The 13,932-nt window shown below is 44.7% G+C and overlaps 2 protein-coding genes across 2 annotated transcripts; one reads left to right on the forward strand and one right to left on the reverse strand.

Annotated features, from left to right (window-relative positions):
* The first annotated feature begins 2,523 nt into the window (after positions 1-2,523).
* Positions 2,524-7,287, forward strand: LOC127297574 (phosphoglucan phosphatase DSP4, amyloplastic). The gene is made up of 15 exons (XM_051327897.2): positions 2,524-2,662; positions 2,787-2,841; positions 2,958-3,002; positions 3,144-3,246; positions 3,912-3,988; positions 4,061-4,137; positions 4,498-4,578; positions 5,107-5,239; positions 5,662-5,721; positions 5,964-6,020; positions 6,147-6,242; positions 6,370-6,429; positions 6,540-6,647; positions 6,726-6,857; positions 6,981-7,287. Exons 1-14 carry the CDS (start codon positions 2,637-2,639, stop codon positions 6,852-6,854), a joined length of 1,107 nt encoding a protein of 368 aa, XP_051183857.1. The 5' UTR covers positions 2,524-2,636; the 3' UTR covers positions 6,855-6,857; positions 6,981-7,287.
* Positions 7,288-8,161: 874 nt separating this feature from the next.
* On the reverse strand, positions 8,162-8,721 carry LOC127297575 (cyclin-dependent protein kinase inhibitor EL2). The gene has a single exon (XM_051327898.2). The coding sequence runs from the start codon at positions 8,655-8,657 to the stop codon at positions 8,307-8,309; it is 351 nt and encodes a 116-aa protein (XP_051183858.1). The 5' UTR covers positions 8,658-8,721; the 3' UTR covers positions 8,162-8,306.
* Between the last annotated feature and the right edge of the window lie 5,211 nt (positions 8,722-13,932).

A 13,932-nucleotide genomic window follows, 5' to 3' on the forward strand; every position in this document is an offset into this window, starting at 1 on the left:
AAAAATCCTGAACTTTTCCGGTAACCCTGAAAATGACTTCCCATATATGAATCTTATTCTCCGGACTATTCTGGACCTCCTCGTGATGTCTTGGATCCCATCTGAGACTCCGAACAACATTCGGTCTCCATATCATATTCCATATATACTGTATGACATCGAACCTTAAGTGTGTCACCCTACGGTTCGTGAACTATGCGGACATGATCGAGACTCCTCTCTGATCAATAACCAATAGCGGGACCTGGAGATCCATAATGGTTCCCACATATTCAACGATAACTTCGTGATCGAATGAACCATTAACATACGATACTGATTCCCTTTGTCGCTTGATACTTTACTTATCCGAGGTTCGATCATCGGTGTCTCTATACCTAGTTCAACCTTGTTACCGATAAGTACTCTTTACTCGTATCGTGGTATATCATCCCTTGTGACCTTGTCATATGCTTGCAAGCTAATTAGATGATATTCCACCGAGAGGGCCCAGAGCATATCTATCCGTCATCAGGATGGAGAAATCCCACTCTTGATCCATATGTCTCAACTCATACTTTCTGAATACTTAATCCCATCTTTATAACCACACATTTACGCAATGGTGTTTGATATAATCAAAGTACCCATCCGGTGTAAGTGATTTACATGATCTCATGGTCGAAGGACTATGTTACTATGTATCGAAAGCTTATAGCGAATTGAACTTAATGACTTGATCTTATGCTATGCTTACTATGAGTGTGTGTCGATCACATCATTCACATAATGATATGATCTTGTTATTAATAACATCCAATGTTCATGATCAGGAAACCATGATCATCTATTAATCAACAAGCTAGCTTAACAAGAGGCTTAGTAGGGACTCTGATTGTTTACACAACACACATGCATTAATGTTTCCGGTCAATACAATTATAGCATGGGATGTAAACATTTATCATGGACACTAAGATATAACAATAAACATTCTTATTATTCCATGTTGGGCATATCTCCAACGTTTTATATTTTAAACTAGAGTAGTCGGCCCCAGCTAAAGAAAACATAAATCCCTTGTAATTCTAGTTGCTCTTTTGGCCCATATTACCATCTAGGGCTGGAATTCGAGCCGAGCCGAGCCAGCTCGGCTTGACTCGCTAAAGCTCGGTCAACAATCGAGTTAGCTCGACTCGACTCGTCTAACAACCGAGTCCGAAGTTGAAACTCGGCTCGACTCGCAAAGCTCGCGAGTAACTCACGAGTAGCTCGTTTAAAACTGTCAAATAGACCATGTAATATGTAGAATGCATTTTTCCCGAATATTTGGGCATAAATAATGAACAACAAGCATTAGGACTATGGTACCAAAAAAATATAAACCACAACGATCAATATATCATCAGCATAAGATTGCCAGGTTGAGAAACCACAAATATACTTGCGCATTTTGGTGGGCTTGGGCCAAAATCATTTTTACCGAGCTAAACGAGCTACTCATGAGTTCGATGAACTCGGCTCGTTTAGCTTGAACTCGTTTAACGACAAAATATGAAACTCGGCTTGGCTCGTTATACACCGAGTTCGAGTCGAGGCGAGTCGAGTCACGAGTTACTCGTTTAGCTCGTGAGTTTCGAGTTTTAATTCCAGGCCTATTACCATCCCAAAATCATTTCGAACTTCAAAAAACCAGAAGAAGGAACTAAAGAGGGTCATCAGCTATAAACAACAACAACAACAAAACCATACCAACATTCCAATGAACCAGCCAACTTCACTTTGTCATGCTGCTGAACGACCCCCAACTGTTCTTTCATACATCATCTTCGCGCACTTCAATGCGCCATCGGTCGCTTGTTAGAACGGATGGAATTTGTTTTATTGGAACTTGGAAGCTCAGGGTAAATAAAAAACAAGACCACCAAAATTTCATGGTAGTCCTGTTAAACCCAGTTATGTAGTACTCACCAATCCATATAATCTCCAACAAAAAATTTGGTGGGCCATTCCAACTTTCCAAGAGCTTGAACTAACCCCCGACACTTATTGTGGATTAGAGGGAGTATATTTTTTTTCTTTAAGTATCCGTAACAATAAAAAAACTGATGACATCATAAAAATTTGTGGCATCTGGCGAGAGGGATGTGAGGCATCATGAACGAATGAGATTGAAGAAAGGAACAAGATAGCACGATGCGTGCGCATGAGCGTGACACTTGACGTGTTCCCCGAACCAACGGCCGACCCCGTCCCACGTGTCCCATCCCGGAGCCGTCCGATGGCGCCGTACGCTCCCGACGTGAACGACCCGTCGCCGTCGTCCGATCGCTCTCGCCCACGCGACGGCAGCGGAACGGGTCAAAGCACAGGGCTAAAAGTGGGCCCCACCCGATTTAGCCAGCGACGCGCGCCTTCCCCATCGCGCAAAACCTCCCTGCACCCGGCCTATATACCCCTCCCGCGCGGCTCAGACCACGGTCACGCACTCACGCGAGCAGTCGGTAGACCCGGTCCACGCACGCAGGCAGGCCAGCGAGCGGGCCCCACCATTTCGTTCACCTCATCTCCGTCGCGAGCTGCTCGCCAGATATTTCTCCCCGCCTCCGCCTCCGCCTCCGCCTCTCCGCGTCGCCGCCGAGCGCGCCGCCGCCGACATGAACTGCCTCCAGAACCTGCTCAAGTAAGTGGGGCGGGGCCGGCCCGGCCTGGGAGGCGGCGCGTCCGTCTCCCCGCTCCCCCTCTTTCGATTCCGCCGGAAATGTTTCGTCCCCCGCATCGTGGTTGATTTTTTGCGCCTCGCCCAGGGAGCCTCCGATCGTCGGATCCAGATCGATGAGGCGGCCCTCGCCGCTCAACCTGGTGACCCTCGATCCCATTTCCTGCGATTTGTTTTTTGTTTGTTTTGATTTTGATTTGATTTCGCCGCGGATCGGGCTCCTCTAATCTGTTCGTCTTCGTCGCGGGTGGTTGAACAGGCCATGGTTCGCGGCGGGAGTCGCCGGTCCAACACCGTCAAGACTGTAAGCATTTTTCACCACGCTTTTTCGCGTCCTCTGCAATCTGATTTTCTATTCAGATGATCTGCTGTTAGAATCCCGTATGTCTGTGCACCAGAGAAAGTTCCTTGCGCTGTTCTAACGGCTGCGGACTGCCCATTTCAGGCAACCGGGGCATCCACCTCTAGCACGGAGAGCAGCGCGCTGGAGCCAGGCGCGGAAAAGTCCGATTCCTACAGCACCAACATGACGCAGGCCATGGGAGCAGGTAAAGGGAACATCTATGACACAGTTGCGTAGCTGATCCAGTGTTAATTGCAATGTTAGACGCTACTACTAGCTTACTGGTACTAGTTGTGTTGTGTTGAGTTGGACTGGCTGGTTGCCGACTTAATTAATCCCGTCATGGTAGCTGGAAACTGAGAAGCGGTCCAACTCGTGTAGACGTCTCCGTCGAAATGCTGACTTGTGCTATTAGTCTATTATTACTTGATTTGAACCATTCAGAGCAAACTGATATTCTCTATCCTAGTTTGACGCTTTCGTTATGCCCTTTATGGACTTTTAGATTTTAGCAACAGCTTATCCATCTAAATGTATTTTTGTATCTTACTCCCGCTATCTGAGAACGAGTATTTCAACAGCTGGCCTTGTAGAGGACTCGAGCTACTTTACATGTAGTTTTGTTCCTCAACTGAAAGTTTCCCTGCTTGTGCTATCACGTTGTTCTCTTTTATTTTCTTCGTTATATTGTATAGAATCTTAGTATCTTACCATTGATACCAAGCACTCAAAATTTGCTTACCTTTGGGCCACCAATTAAGCGCGAATTTGTAGAATATGATTGCATGTCGCATGATCCCTTTTTTGCTAACTTATGTTTACAAACACTTGTTCCTAAAATATTTCCTTGTTTCCAAATGTCATTTCTAGTGTTGACGTATAGGCATGAGCTTGGAATGAATTACAATTTTATATGCCCGGACTTGATCGTAGGCTCCTGCTTACAGGTTCTCATCTCAACCTTTTGGAAAATAATCTTACACCTCTGACTCCATCTGACTATCTGCTTTCATGTGCAGAGCCCGCTTGATGTTGATAAGCTTCGTGAGATCGGTGTAAAAACTGTATTCTGCTTGCAGCAAGATCCAGACCTTGAGTATCCCTACCATTGAAAATCATTCTGCCATCTTCTCTGGTGCAAATGAAGAAATATATTTACTAGATTATTTGCCAAACTGTAAACAAATATTTTGGAGTCTGAGTCATAGAAAATATGAATTTTCATAAGATCGTAACGTGTACATTATATGTAGAAAAATGTTACAGATTTTTTTTTGTAACTTTCTATCTAAACATGCATTTTTATCTGCAGCTATTTTATTATGTGCAATGTGTATATACATGTTTTAACATGATTTAGTTTTTATCCTAACGGCATAATTATTTGTTACTTCCACTGCTTCAAATGCTTGCATACTATGAATATGTGTGTTTCATCCTTAACCACTTTGCTTAGATATTTTGGAGTTGACATCAGTGCAATTCAAGACTACTGTCTAGAATGTAAAGATATTGAGCACTGCCGTGAAGAAGTTAGGTATTAAAAGTTATATTTTCTATGGGTGCTCATAAAAATTGGAACTAAGAATTTGGCATGATGCCAAATGCAGTTATGCAATTCCTTGTTTCAAGGAGTAGTTAACTTGAAGAAGATGACAGTGTTCCTCTTGCTTGGAATTGATAAAGTTCTAGTGTTCATTCAGCTGTCCTCTAGTTTCAGAGAGATTATCTTATTGTTATCCTTTTATAGTATGTGTTATTCTTATTCCTGCCAATCTTATACATACACAATATGACATATTTCAGAAATGTAACAAAATCTTACGGAGTATAAAAATTAACTCTGATGAAAAATCTCTTTGTTTTTAACGCTTTGCTTCTGATTTCAATCCAATCACAAACATTCCACATTTCAATACTTATAGTTCTGAGCTAGATGATTCATATTTCCATCAACCAGTATGTATATGGCTATGTACCTTTTCCTTGCATTGAGGCATGTTTTTCATTGTTTGAGCTGCACATATTTGATGTTCTAAATTGGTTTAACGTTGAACTAAACCAGGGATTTTGATGCTTTTGATTTGCGACTGAGGCTTCCTGCTGTGATTAGCAAATTGTACAAGCTTGCCAGCCGTAATGGTGGGATAACATATATACATTGTACAGCCGGACTTGGAAGAGCTCCTGCCGTGGCAGTAGGTTCACATAGTCCTTCACTTACCGTTCTGCAATATGTTCTGATGTGCCAATATAGGTTTAGATGGTTTTGTCTCTTCTGGATTGATCGAATCTTATCCCCAGTCTCCACCCACACAAAAACAAGGCAGAGAAGTAACTGAAACAAACATGTAGAAATGCATTTGCTAGAAGTGCCATCCACCAGATAGCTAATGTTATTACCGCATTGAAATCATTAATTCATGATTCATTAGATAGTAACGTAATCATCTTATTTGGAGTCAATAAAATGTACAGTTTGCAGAAAGTGCTTTGGTAACTTGACTCCTATGCTGGTGTCTTCATATTTTTATCCAGCTGTTCCACTACGATTTGGCGTTGTCCATAATCTTATGAACTAATAGTTGTCTAATTCTTTGAACATTTTGCAAAATTTCAGCTAGCATATATGTTCTGGATTCTTGGTTACGATCTGAACGAAGGACATCGACTACTACAGGTAGTATCAGGAACTTGAGAACCTTTTCATTGCCATTGTGGAATGTACAAAAATCTTGGTAGGGAAATGATTTTTTTTATATAATACGTGTGCACTGTTGATGCCAATATCCACCAACCAGCTGCTTCTTGGCACCTCTCTATTCGTCTTCTACAGTAGATTTAAGTTCATTTTACCACATGGTGAGTTATCTTTTTGTTATACTTCCGTAATTTGAATCCAACCATTTATTTACTTTGTAGAGCAAAAGGCCTAGCTTTCCAAAGTTGGAAGCCATCAAATTGGCAACTGCTGACATTGTAAGTGAGCACTATGTTGTATTCTCAGTTGTAGTTATGATATGATGGGGAAGATAAAACAGATTTCTGATATAATTGTTTGTCCTGGATCTTTGTTCTATAAGTGATGACTGTCTTATTCTTTAGCTGACGGGTTTGTCAAAGAACTGCATCACTTTGAAGTGGAAAAATGGTAGTTGTTCTTCTGTTGAAATTTCGGGGCTTGACATTGGGTGGGGACAGGTATGTTTATTCTTCAACTATGTCTTATATATTGTAGATTCTACGATATTAATGTATTTTGTTACACAGAAGGCACTGTTAGCTGATTTATTTGTATGTCTTATATTAATTTCTTGTACTTATACAGAAAATTCCCTTGGCATATGATAATGAGAAAAGAGCATGGTTTCTTGAGAGGGAGCTACCTGTGAGTATTGAACTAACTATTATACCAAGAGCATTTACATTTGAATACAATCAGCCTGTAATATCAAGCTCAATGCATCTTACACCTTCTGTATGTGTGTTTCCCTGAAGGAAGGACGGTATGAGTACAAATACGTAGTGGATGGCAACTGGTTGTGCAACGAACATGAGATGAAGACCAAACCAAACGCTGATGGCCATGTGAATAACTACATACAGGCAAGATATCCTCCTAAATTCACGGAAGTCTTGCATATTCCACTATTTCAGCATAGCTCACATCCTCCTTCCTTGCAGGTCTCTAGGGACGACACGAGCGTTGAGGAGCAAGAAATGAGGGAGCGGCTGACTGGTCAAAACCCTGCTCTTACAAAAGAAGAAAGGCTGATGATCAAAGAGTACCTGGAACAATACAGCGAGCAATGAGAGGTTAGCCCAAATCATCTGGGCTTCTGTGCTGCATGTTTCTATTTTGCATGTACACTGTAGTGCGTAAACGAATTGTTTGGAGCATCAGACAGCACCTAACTCATATAGCCTATAAATCTGCAGAATTTTCCTTGTTGGCAATGCCATGGGTGCGATCAGCTCGCTGTGGAGCCGGGAACACCATCTGATGGAAATAGGCCTGCGCAGCGGTCAGCTCTCCTCACCGCCATGTGGATAGCAGCTTAACTGGAAATAGTTGGCTCGCAGAATAATAATAATTACTATTAGTATGACCTTCCTCTGTAGACAGATGCTGCCTCAGATGACAGCAATTAGTGTCCCCTGATACAGTCTTAGCCTAAAATAAATAAGCGGCTGTGAACATGTGTAACGTATGTATATCTGAATAAAATCAGTAATTTCCTTGGTACATGACTGTGGGACCTGAATGCCCGGTGGTTGGTGTTGTTCCATTCCACCAGCTGATCTGAGGTGCTCCTAACTTTGACTTGCTCTGTTATACTGTATTTATCTTGCTCAAGTATGGTCTTGGAACTTGTTTTGCTACACCTCTGCTTATCTCATTCGATTATGCTCATGGGTTTATCACTGAACATTCGCAAGTGGTCACATTCCCTGCAAGTCTGCAAATTGCGGGAAAGGACTGAAGTCTAGTGCAGCACCGAGACAAAACAAAGTGAGAGGGAGAACCTGGAAAAAAAGGCACTTGCGGAAGTTAGTCAACTGTCAAAGTCGACAGCTTAGTGTGGTCAAAGTCTCCCCAAGTTTGAAGTCAACGGTCAGCTGATTGAAGAGTAGGCCTAATTGTTAGGTTGGAATCCAAAATTAGCTGGCTGAGCAAATCTCTCCATACAGGAATTTTCGAATATCCCTCAATCTCCCCTAAAAAAAAGAATATCCCTAAATCAATGAGGTATATATAATTGGAAGGTTCATTATTTTGGGGCTGCAAAAAAATCGTCTCATTTGGAAACAATTGTAAAAAGATTGTATGATGGACCAAAGAATTGCTCTTTCCATGCATAGTCTTCTATCTTATCTAGAATGGTTTTTTAAAAAATTACATGGATATAGCCTAAACTCTGTGTATACAAATGAGAAATCAATCTTTTTTTTTCATTTTCCATCTCGAGGAGTACCCTTGCACTTGCCCACGGCTAGTGCCCTCTGTGTCAATTCCTCTCATTTTTCTTCTGTATACTTAACAAGTGAATGGAGGAGCAAATGAGCCGTACATGATTTGTATCAGCAATCAGAACAGACCAACGAGGATGCAAACAATCTTAAATAATGAATCTTATTATTATAACCATGGATCATTACAGAGGAGTGGTTCGTTCGTAAGTAAGCAGAGTATCGGCGACTACTAGTACTAAGATAAACGCAATGGAATTCAAACATCCACACACGTATGCTGCAGCTAGGCAATCAGCTCAAGATAGCACCACGGTTCCTACTAGCACGGGTGGTGAGCCCGTCGAAGCGCGGCGACGGAGCGGGCCGGAAGATGGCCTCGAGGTCGTCGAAGCGGAGCGTGACAACGTCGCCGGCGGCGAAGAGGCGCTTCCGGCAGGCGGACGCCGGCGGCGGGCGCGGCTTCCTGGGCGCGGGCGGGCAGGTGGCCGCGTCGCCGCCGAAGCTGATCCCGGCGCCCGTCGGCGTGCTGCAGGCGTAGTAGCACGAGTCCTCGGCGGCCGGCTCTGTGACGGCGAGCAGGATGCGCGGTGAGTAGGCCGCCGGCGGCGCCGCGGGTTTGTAGAACTCCGGCGAGGCTGACATCTTGGAGCGGATTGGAGGGAGAGAAGTAGAGGAAGATAGTTTGAAAAAGCAAAGATTGTGGTGTGGGTTTGGAGGAAGTTGGAGTATATGTAGGAGGAGAATCAGGGGAGACGGTCAGCGTGTGAAACGGGGAATACGTGTGCTTGAGAAGGAACCGACCGACGGGAAGCTGATTGGAAATCGCGGGGTCGGTTCGCTTTTGATCCCCTTGCTGCCCACGATAAGCCATGGGCCCTCTGGCAGCTGACCCATCCCATCGTGCAACGTCAGGTGGCCTTTTTTTTTCTTCTTGGATTTCAGAGAACGCATACAACCTTGCATGCTACAGTATCGCGGTATGGTTTCAATTTTTTCGGTTTGTTTTGAAAGATCGGTATGACCGTATGAGGAGACATCGGACGAGCATAGGATCCTAGCGATGTCGCCGCCGAGGATTAAGCGAACCGCGCTGTGATTTGCTTCCTTGGATACCCGCCTGTGTTCAGAATTCAAATTAGTCGGCAGACCAGCCACGTGGATATGGCTGACTGCTTGATTAACGTCGGTCTGCGTAATCTGACATGATCACACACCCAGCATTGGATGCGCGCGCGTGCGCGGAATGTGGAGGATGAGATCTCCACCTCACTGCAGGGTGTGAACACACAGCAGGGTAATTTCGAAAACACTCACCTAAGAGCCGTCTCCAACTCATCTTCTACAAGCGCACCAGGCCTAGCGAGCGGTGGCTGGAATTCTACGCCGTCATCAATGTTATCGTATTCCGCGCGCACATGGTCTTTTAAAAAGGTGACCGACATCATCCCTGTCGTCGCCCACACCACCGACACTTCCAGTCCCACCCTCATTACCGTGTGCCGCTGCATCGCCATGGGAAGAAGAAGAACGACTCCGAGGTGTTCGATAGCGGCATGAAGAAGGAGGAGCAACCGAATAGGATGCCGCTCCCCATTAAAATGGCGCGGCTCATGTCCCAAAACTGGATGCCGTGCCGCCGCTCAGGGGACGTGCACCTGCCTGGCGGCGGCCGGCGGCTTAGCTAACTCCGGGTGCCTGTCCCGCCCATGCCTCGGCATGAGTCGGAGAGGACCACCGAGATCCGTCGCAGGCAACAGTACTTGTCGTCGGACCTCTGCGCTCGCCAAACAACAAGAAGAAGCCATCTGTTCCCAATTCGCCAACCCCGGCCGGCCGCCACTACTAGCAAGTGCCTTATTGGAGTACACATTGGAGAACCACTCCCCACCACCTTCAGCTCCAAGGTAGCACCGAGTATGACCCGAAAGGTCCATTGCTCTCCCAGTTGCCACCGGAATGTGGCCAAAGACCGACATCTCGCTGAAAACCACACCTAGAAGCTAGGTAGCCCGCCCATTCTCACCCCAAGTGGGACGGCCACCAGACGCCGGACGTCGGAGAAGAGACGGGGGTGTGTCGGGACTCGGGATGCAAAAGTAAATAGACTGAGAGAAAGTGGCGGGTTTCAGCCGGGCCGTAGTCTAGATACCTTGCCCTCATTCCTGATGGTCAATGTCGTTCCACTTGAACTGAGGTGGTCCTAACTTGGGACTTTGGTTTATCACTTGACTATTGCTGTTCATGGCCAATAAGCCATGATTCCATTTGAAGTACCTCACAACTGAAGCACGAAAGAAAAGAAATTTGGTTGGAGTCAACTGCTGGAGCCCCGCAAAAAAATAACTGCTGGAGTCAGGTCCCTCGCAGTAGGAAATTTCAAAAATCTGTCAATCAACGGGTATTACATGGAACATTTTCATCCAAAAAGTTTGTGTCATTTGGTAAGTGTACATATGGAAAAAAAAATGGATAATTTTTTCTTTCCATACAGAAAGATTCTTCATCATCTTATCTACTACTATCGGATCTGATTTTGAAAAGTAAAATCATGGATATGGGCTGTGTCCCCTTATGAGGAAACATAAAACATTTTTTTTTTCATTTTATGCCAAACAAGTTTAGTTTGAGTTTTACATGGCTTTGACCTAGTGTTCCCTTGTCCTGTACTGCATTCGGCTCAAGCGGTGGAGCCGAGGATTACAATACAAATTCATGAAATCGAACAACAATCCTATTTGGTAAAGAAAGTAAGAAGCAGACAAACAATAATCTTATTATTAGGAATTTAGGATGGATCGATCGTTACAGAGGGTGCGTACGTGTTTAAGAAAATGCAAGTACTGCTCGTGTACGATCACTTGGTTACGATCGTGCATGAACAGTTTATACCTATGGCTTACACATCCATACGATTGGCAACTAGTACTGGCACTAGCCCTAAGCAGTCATCTCAAATGGTGCCAACGGTCCTTCTGCTGTAGCTGCTGCTGAGCTCGTCCTCGGAGCGGCCGCGCTGCCGGTTTCCCAGAGCGAGGCAGGGCTGAAGATTCCTCGAGGTCGTCGAAGCGCAGAGTGATGACATCGCCGGCGGTGAACAGACGCTTCCGGCACGCGGAGGCCGGCGGCGGGCGCGGCTTCCTCGGCGCCGGCGGGCAGGTTGCGGGCTCCCCGAGATAACTGATTCGGGTGCCCGTCGGCGTCCTGTAGACGTAGGAGTTGTCCTCGTCGGCCGCGACGAAGAGACGCGCCGTGTAGTCCGGCACGGCGGCGGGCTTACAGAATTCGGGTGAGGCCGACATTGGGATAGATGGAAGGAGAGTGGTGGCGAGCCGAGTTTGAATAGATGGGTTGGTTTGATTTGGTGTGTGCGAGAGGAGGTCGGCGGTGGTGGCGGCGTATTTGTAGGAGAAGGAAGATGAGGAGACCGGTCAGCCCGACAGATTAGGCTGGCCGTGGAGGAAGAGAGGAAGCAGCTTGGAAATTGCCCTTGTTTCACGCCAGGAAGCAGACGTGTTTCTCCGGGCGTGTTTGAAAAAACACAGCAACCGATCGGATGGAACCGACGGGCGAACGGCGTGCGTGCTTGCGTGCGTAGGCATAGGATACCAGCTGTGTGGCTGTCTCACAACGTATTTCCTGCGGATTAAGCGCGGGATTTGGGTGCACTTCCTCGGATACCCGTTTCAGAGATTCAAACTACGCGGACCGGACTGCGATCGAGCCTCCGATGAACGCGGACGACGACCTGTGTTACCTGCGCATCAGTTAGCATAGCGTACCGTCTGTCCGATCTGACTCCGCCTGGCTTGATCACGACGAGACCCAGCATCGGATCTTCAGAAAAATAGACAGGAATTTCTTCAGAAAAATACGACAGTACACCTTCGAAAGTAGTAACATGATCTTATTTTCGTCCTGTAGATACGTCAACAGATGGTGGTCTGCTGCACGCCAAGTGGGGTTGTGGCGGCATGGGCGCAACCAAAATAAGAGTTACACATTTTTTTGCTTGAACGTGTTGAAAAATACCTTTCTGATGATTTACTTTGGTTGCTGCAAGTGTTAGCTGCTTTGATGTAGGTGCTTGTATTTGCTTGGCTTAGCTATGATCCATTGGATCAAATGATGCTAAATTACTCCCTCTCCAACCACCAGATAGGTTGGACAAGTGTTATGGTTCCATTTTCCTGGTGTATGATCTATTTGATCATCATTAGTTGAGATAATCTTGAGTAGTGTGAAGTGTTTTTCTGTCAATTTCATTTCCTTGGTCGACAGCCAAATGGGTGTGATCGATCTGGAGTTGGCCTCCTTGGTCGACTGCTCCCTTTTTATCATGCTTTGGCTGCTGTCAAATGCTCGACACCTCTCTGCATGCATTTAGGTGATTAAACTGCTTCTATGTGGGTACTCTATCTGGTTCAAGTTTCAGTTATAACTTTTTCATCAATCCTTGAGGATGAGCTCGTCTGGTTACTTGACTTGCGCTCTATTTATCTTGTTTGTACTCAAGATATTTATTTTATTACTGCTATCCATTTTCCAGAGTCACAAATTACTTTACTGAAGTGTTTGGCTTATCTGACGGTTACTGGTAATTCACTTGTCCATTGTTGCTTTATTAGTTGATGATTTGGTAATGATCTTGACTATTAGCGTCAAAATCCTTTCCATTGGTCTGTTTTCCCTTTCTTGAATTCCAAATGAGCTTGGCACCTTTTCCTTGATCTTGTATACTTTCGTGGTGTTCCTGGTGCTGTTAATCTTCTCTGCCTAGCTTCATAGTTCAGTAAATTTGGATGTTAAGCAGTGTCCCTCTTATTGTTGCTGGTCATTTGTCAATTCATCATTTACTTGGTTATTTTGGTTTCTTGTGTTACTTTCTGATTTTCCTTTCTTCTTCCAAACAAAGATTCTAAGATTATTCCTAGTCTATTTATCAAGCTCATACATTAAAATGCCTCACCATTATGGTGCTGGCAATATTTTAGCATTATCAAGTATTTTTAGTTCTGCATGTGTGCAGGTTTGAAGAGTAGAGATTGAAGACTCTTTAGTGTAAGTTTAGTATAGGTTTACTGTTCATTGTATTCAAATTTGTAATATTCTTTTTATTCAAATTTGTAATGTCTTGGTTATTAATACAATGTGTTTTTTATTTTATTGTACAAGTTCTTTACTCTAATATTTGAGTTATATGATAATTTGAATTCAAATTTGAATATAAGATAATAAGATTCAATACTCCAATTTTTGAATTCAAATGACATTGGATGTTATCTTTTCCATGTTTTAACTTTTTCGCTAAATATCAACAAAGATTATCTCGAAACCAAACATTTGCCAAGATGATAACCCTGAATCACCAAGACTCATATAAGGTTCTCGATCACTTTGAGTTTTCGATCGAAGCGGAAAATTTTCCCCCACTTTTTAAGATGTATGAACAAATTCTAACTCTACCCTCACATGTGTCCTAGAAACCTGGGGTGTTAAAATTCCGGCCAGTCACTAGAGAAGAGAGTGGTTAAATTAGCATGATTCGGTGCTCCCCTTGATGTTGCACTCGACCTAGATGCTCAGCATGGCCTAGCGGTTCTCATCGACCCCTCCAGAGACCCCGGGGTGGTCTCAAACGACAGCACCGTGATGAGTCCGGCGACATATTGCAGATGGTTGCGAGCGATACAAAGAGATGGAGGAAGAACTAGAGGGTGGCGAAGAACCAGGAGGGCACGGTGGTGCTTCTCGGGGCTTTATATCTCTAGGCGAGCTCTACAGCTCCGATCCGCTAGCGAGGACGACCGAAATGCAGTGGTTGGGGCATTAGGGTTTTGAGTGCGAATCTTGGCATTCGAGGATAGGGACGAATGCGGACGACTTGGAGAATACTCTAGGATTCGCACGTAATTTTGAG

The sequence above is a fragment of the Lolium perenne genome, chromosome 4 (assembly GCF_019359855.2).
Source record: "Lolium perenne isolate Kyuss_39 chromosome 4, Kyuss_2.0, whole genome shotgun sequence".
Classification (NCBI taxonomy): Eukaryota; Viridiplantae; Streptophyta; class Magnoliopsida; order Poales; family Poaceae; genus Lolium; species Lolium perenne.

What these genes read in the sequence shown, in the direction of transcription:
- LOC127297575 (XM_051327898.2), bottom strand. Translation starts at nt 8,657, where the DNA reads ATGTCAGCCTCGCCGGAGTTCTACAAACCCGCGGCGCCGCCGGCGGCC.
- LOC127297574 (XM_051327897.2), top strand. Translation starts at nt 2,637, where the DNA reads ATGAACTGCCTCCAGAACCTGCTCAA. An exon ending in TCGTAGGCTCCTGCTTACAG is followed by an intron (nt 3,989 to 4,060) that starts GTTCTCATCTCA and finishes TTTCATGTGCAG; the next exon opens with AGCCCGCTTGATGTTGATAA. An exon ending in GAAGAGCTCCTGCCGTGGCA is followed by an intron (nt 5,240 to 5,661) that starts GTAGGTTCACAT and finishes GCAAAATTTCAG; the next exon opens with CTAGCATATATGTTCTGGAT.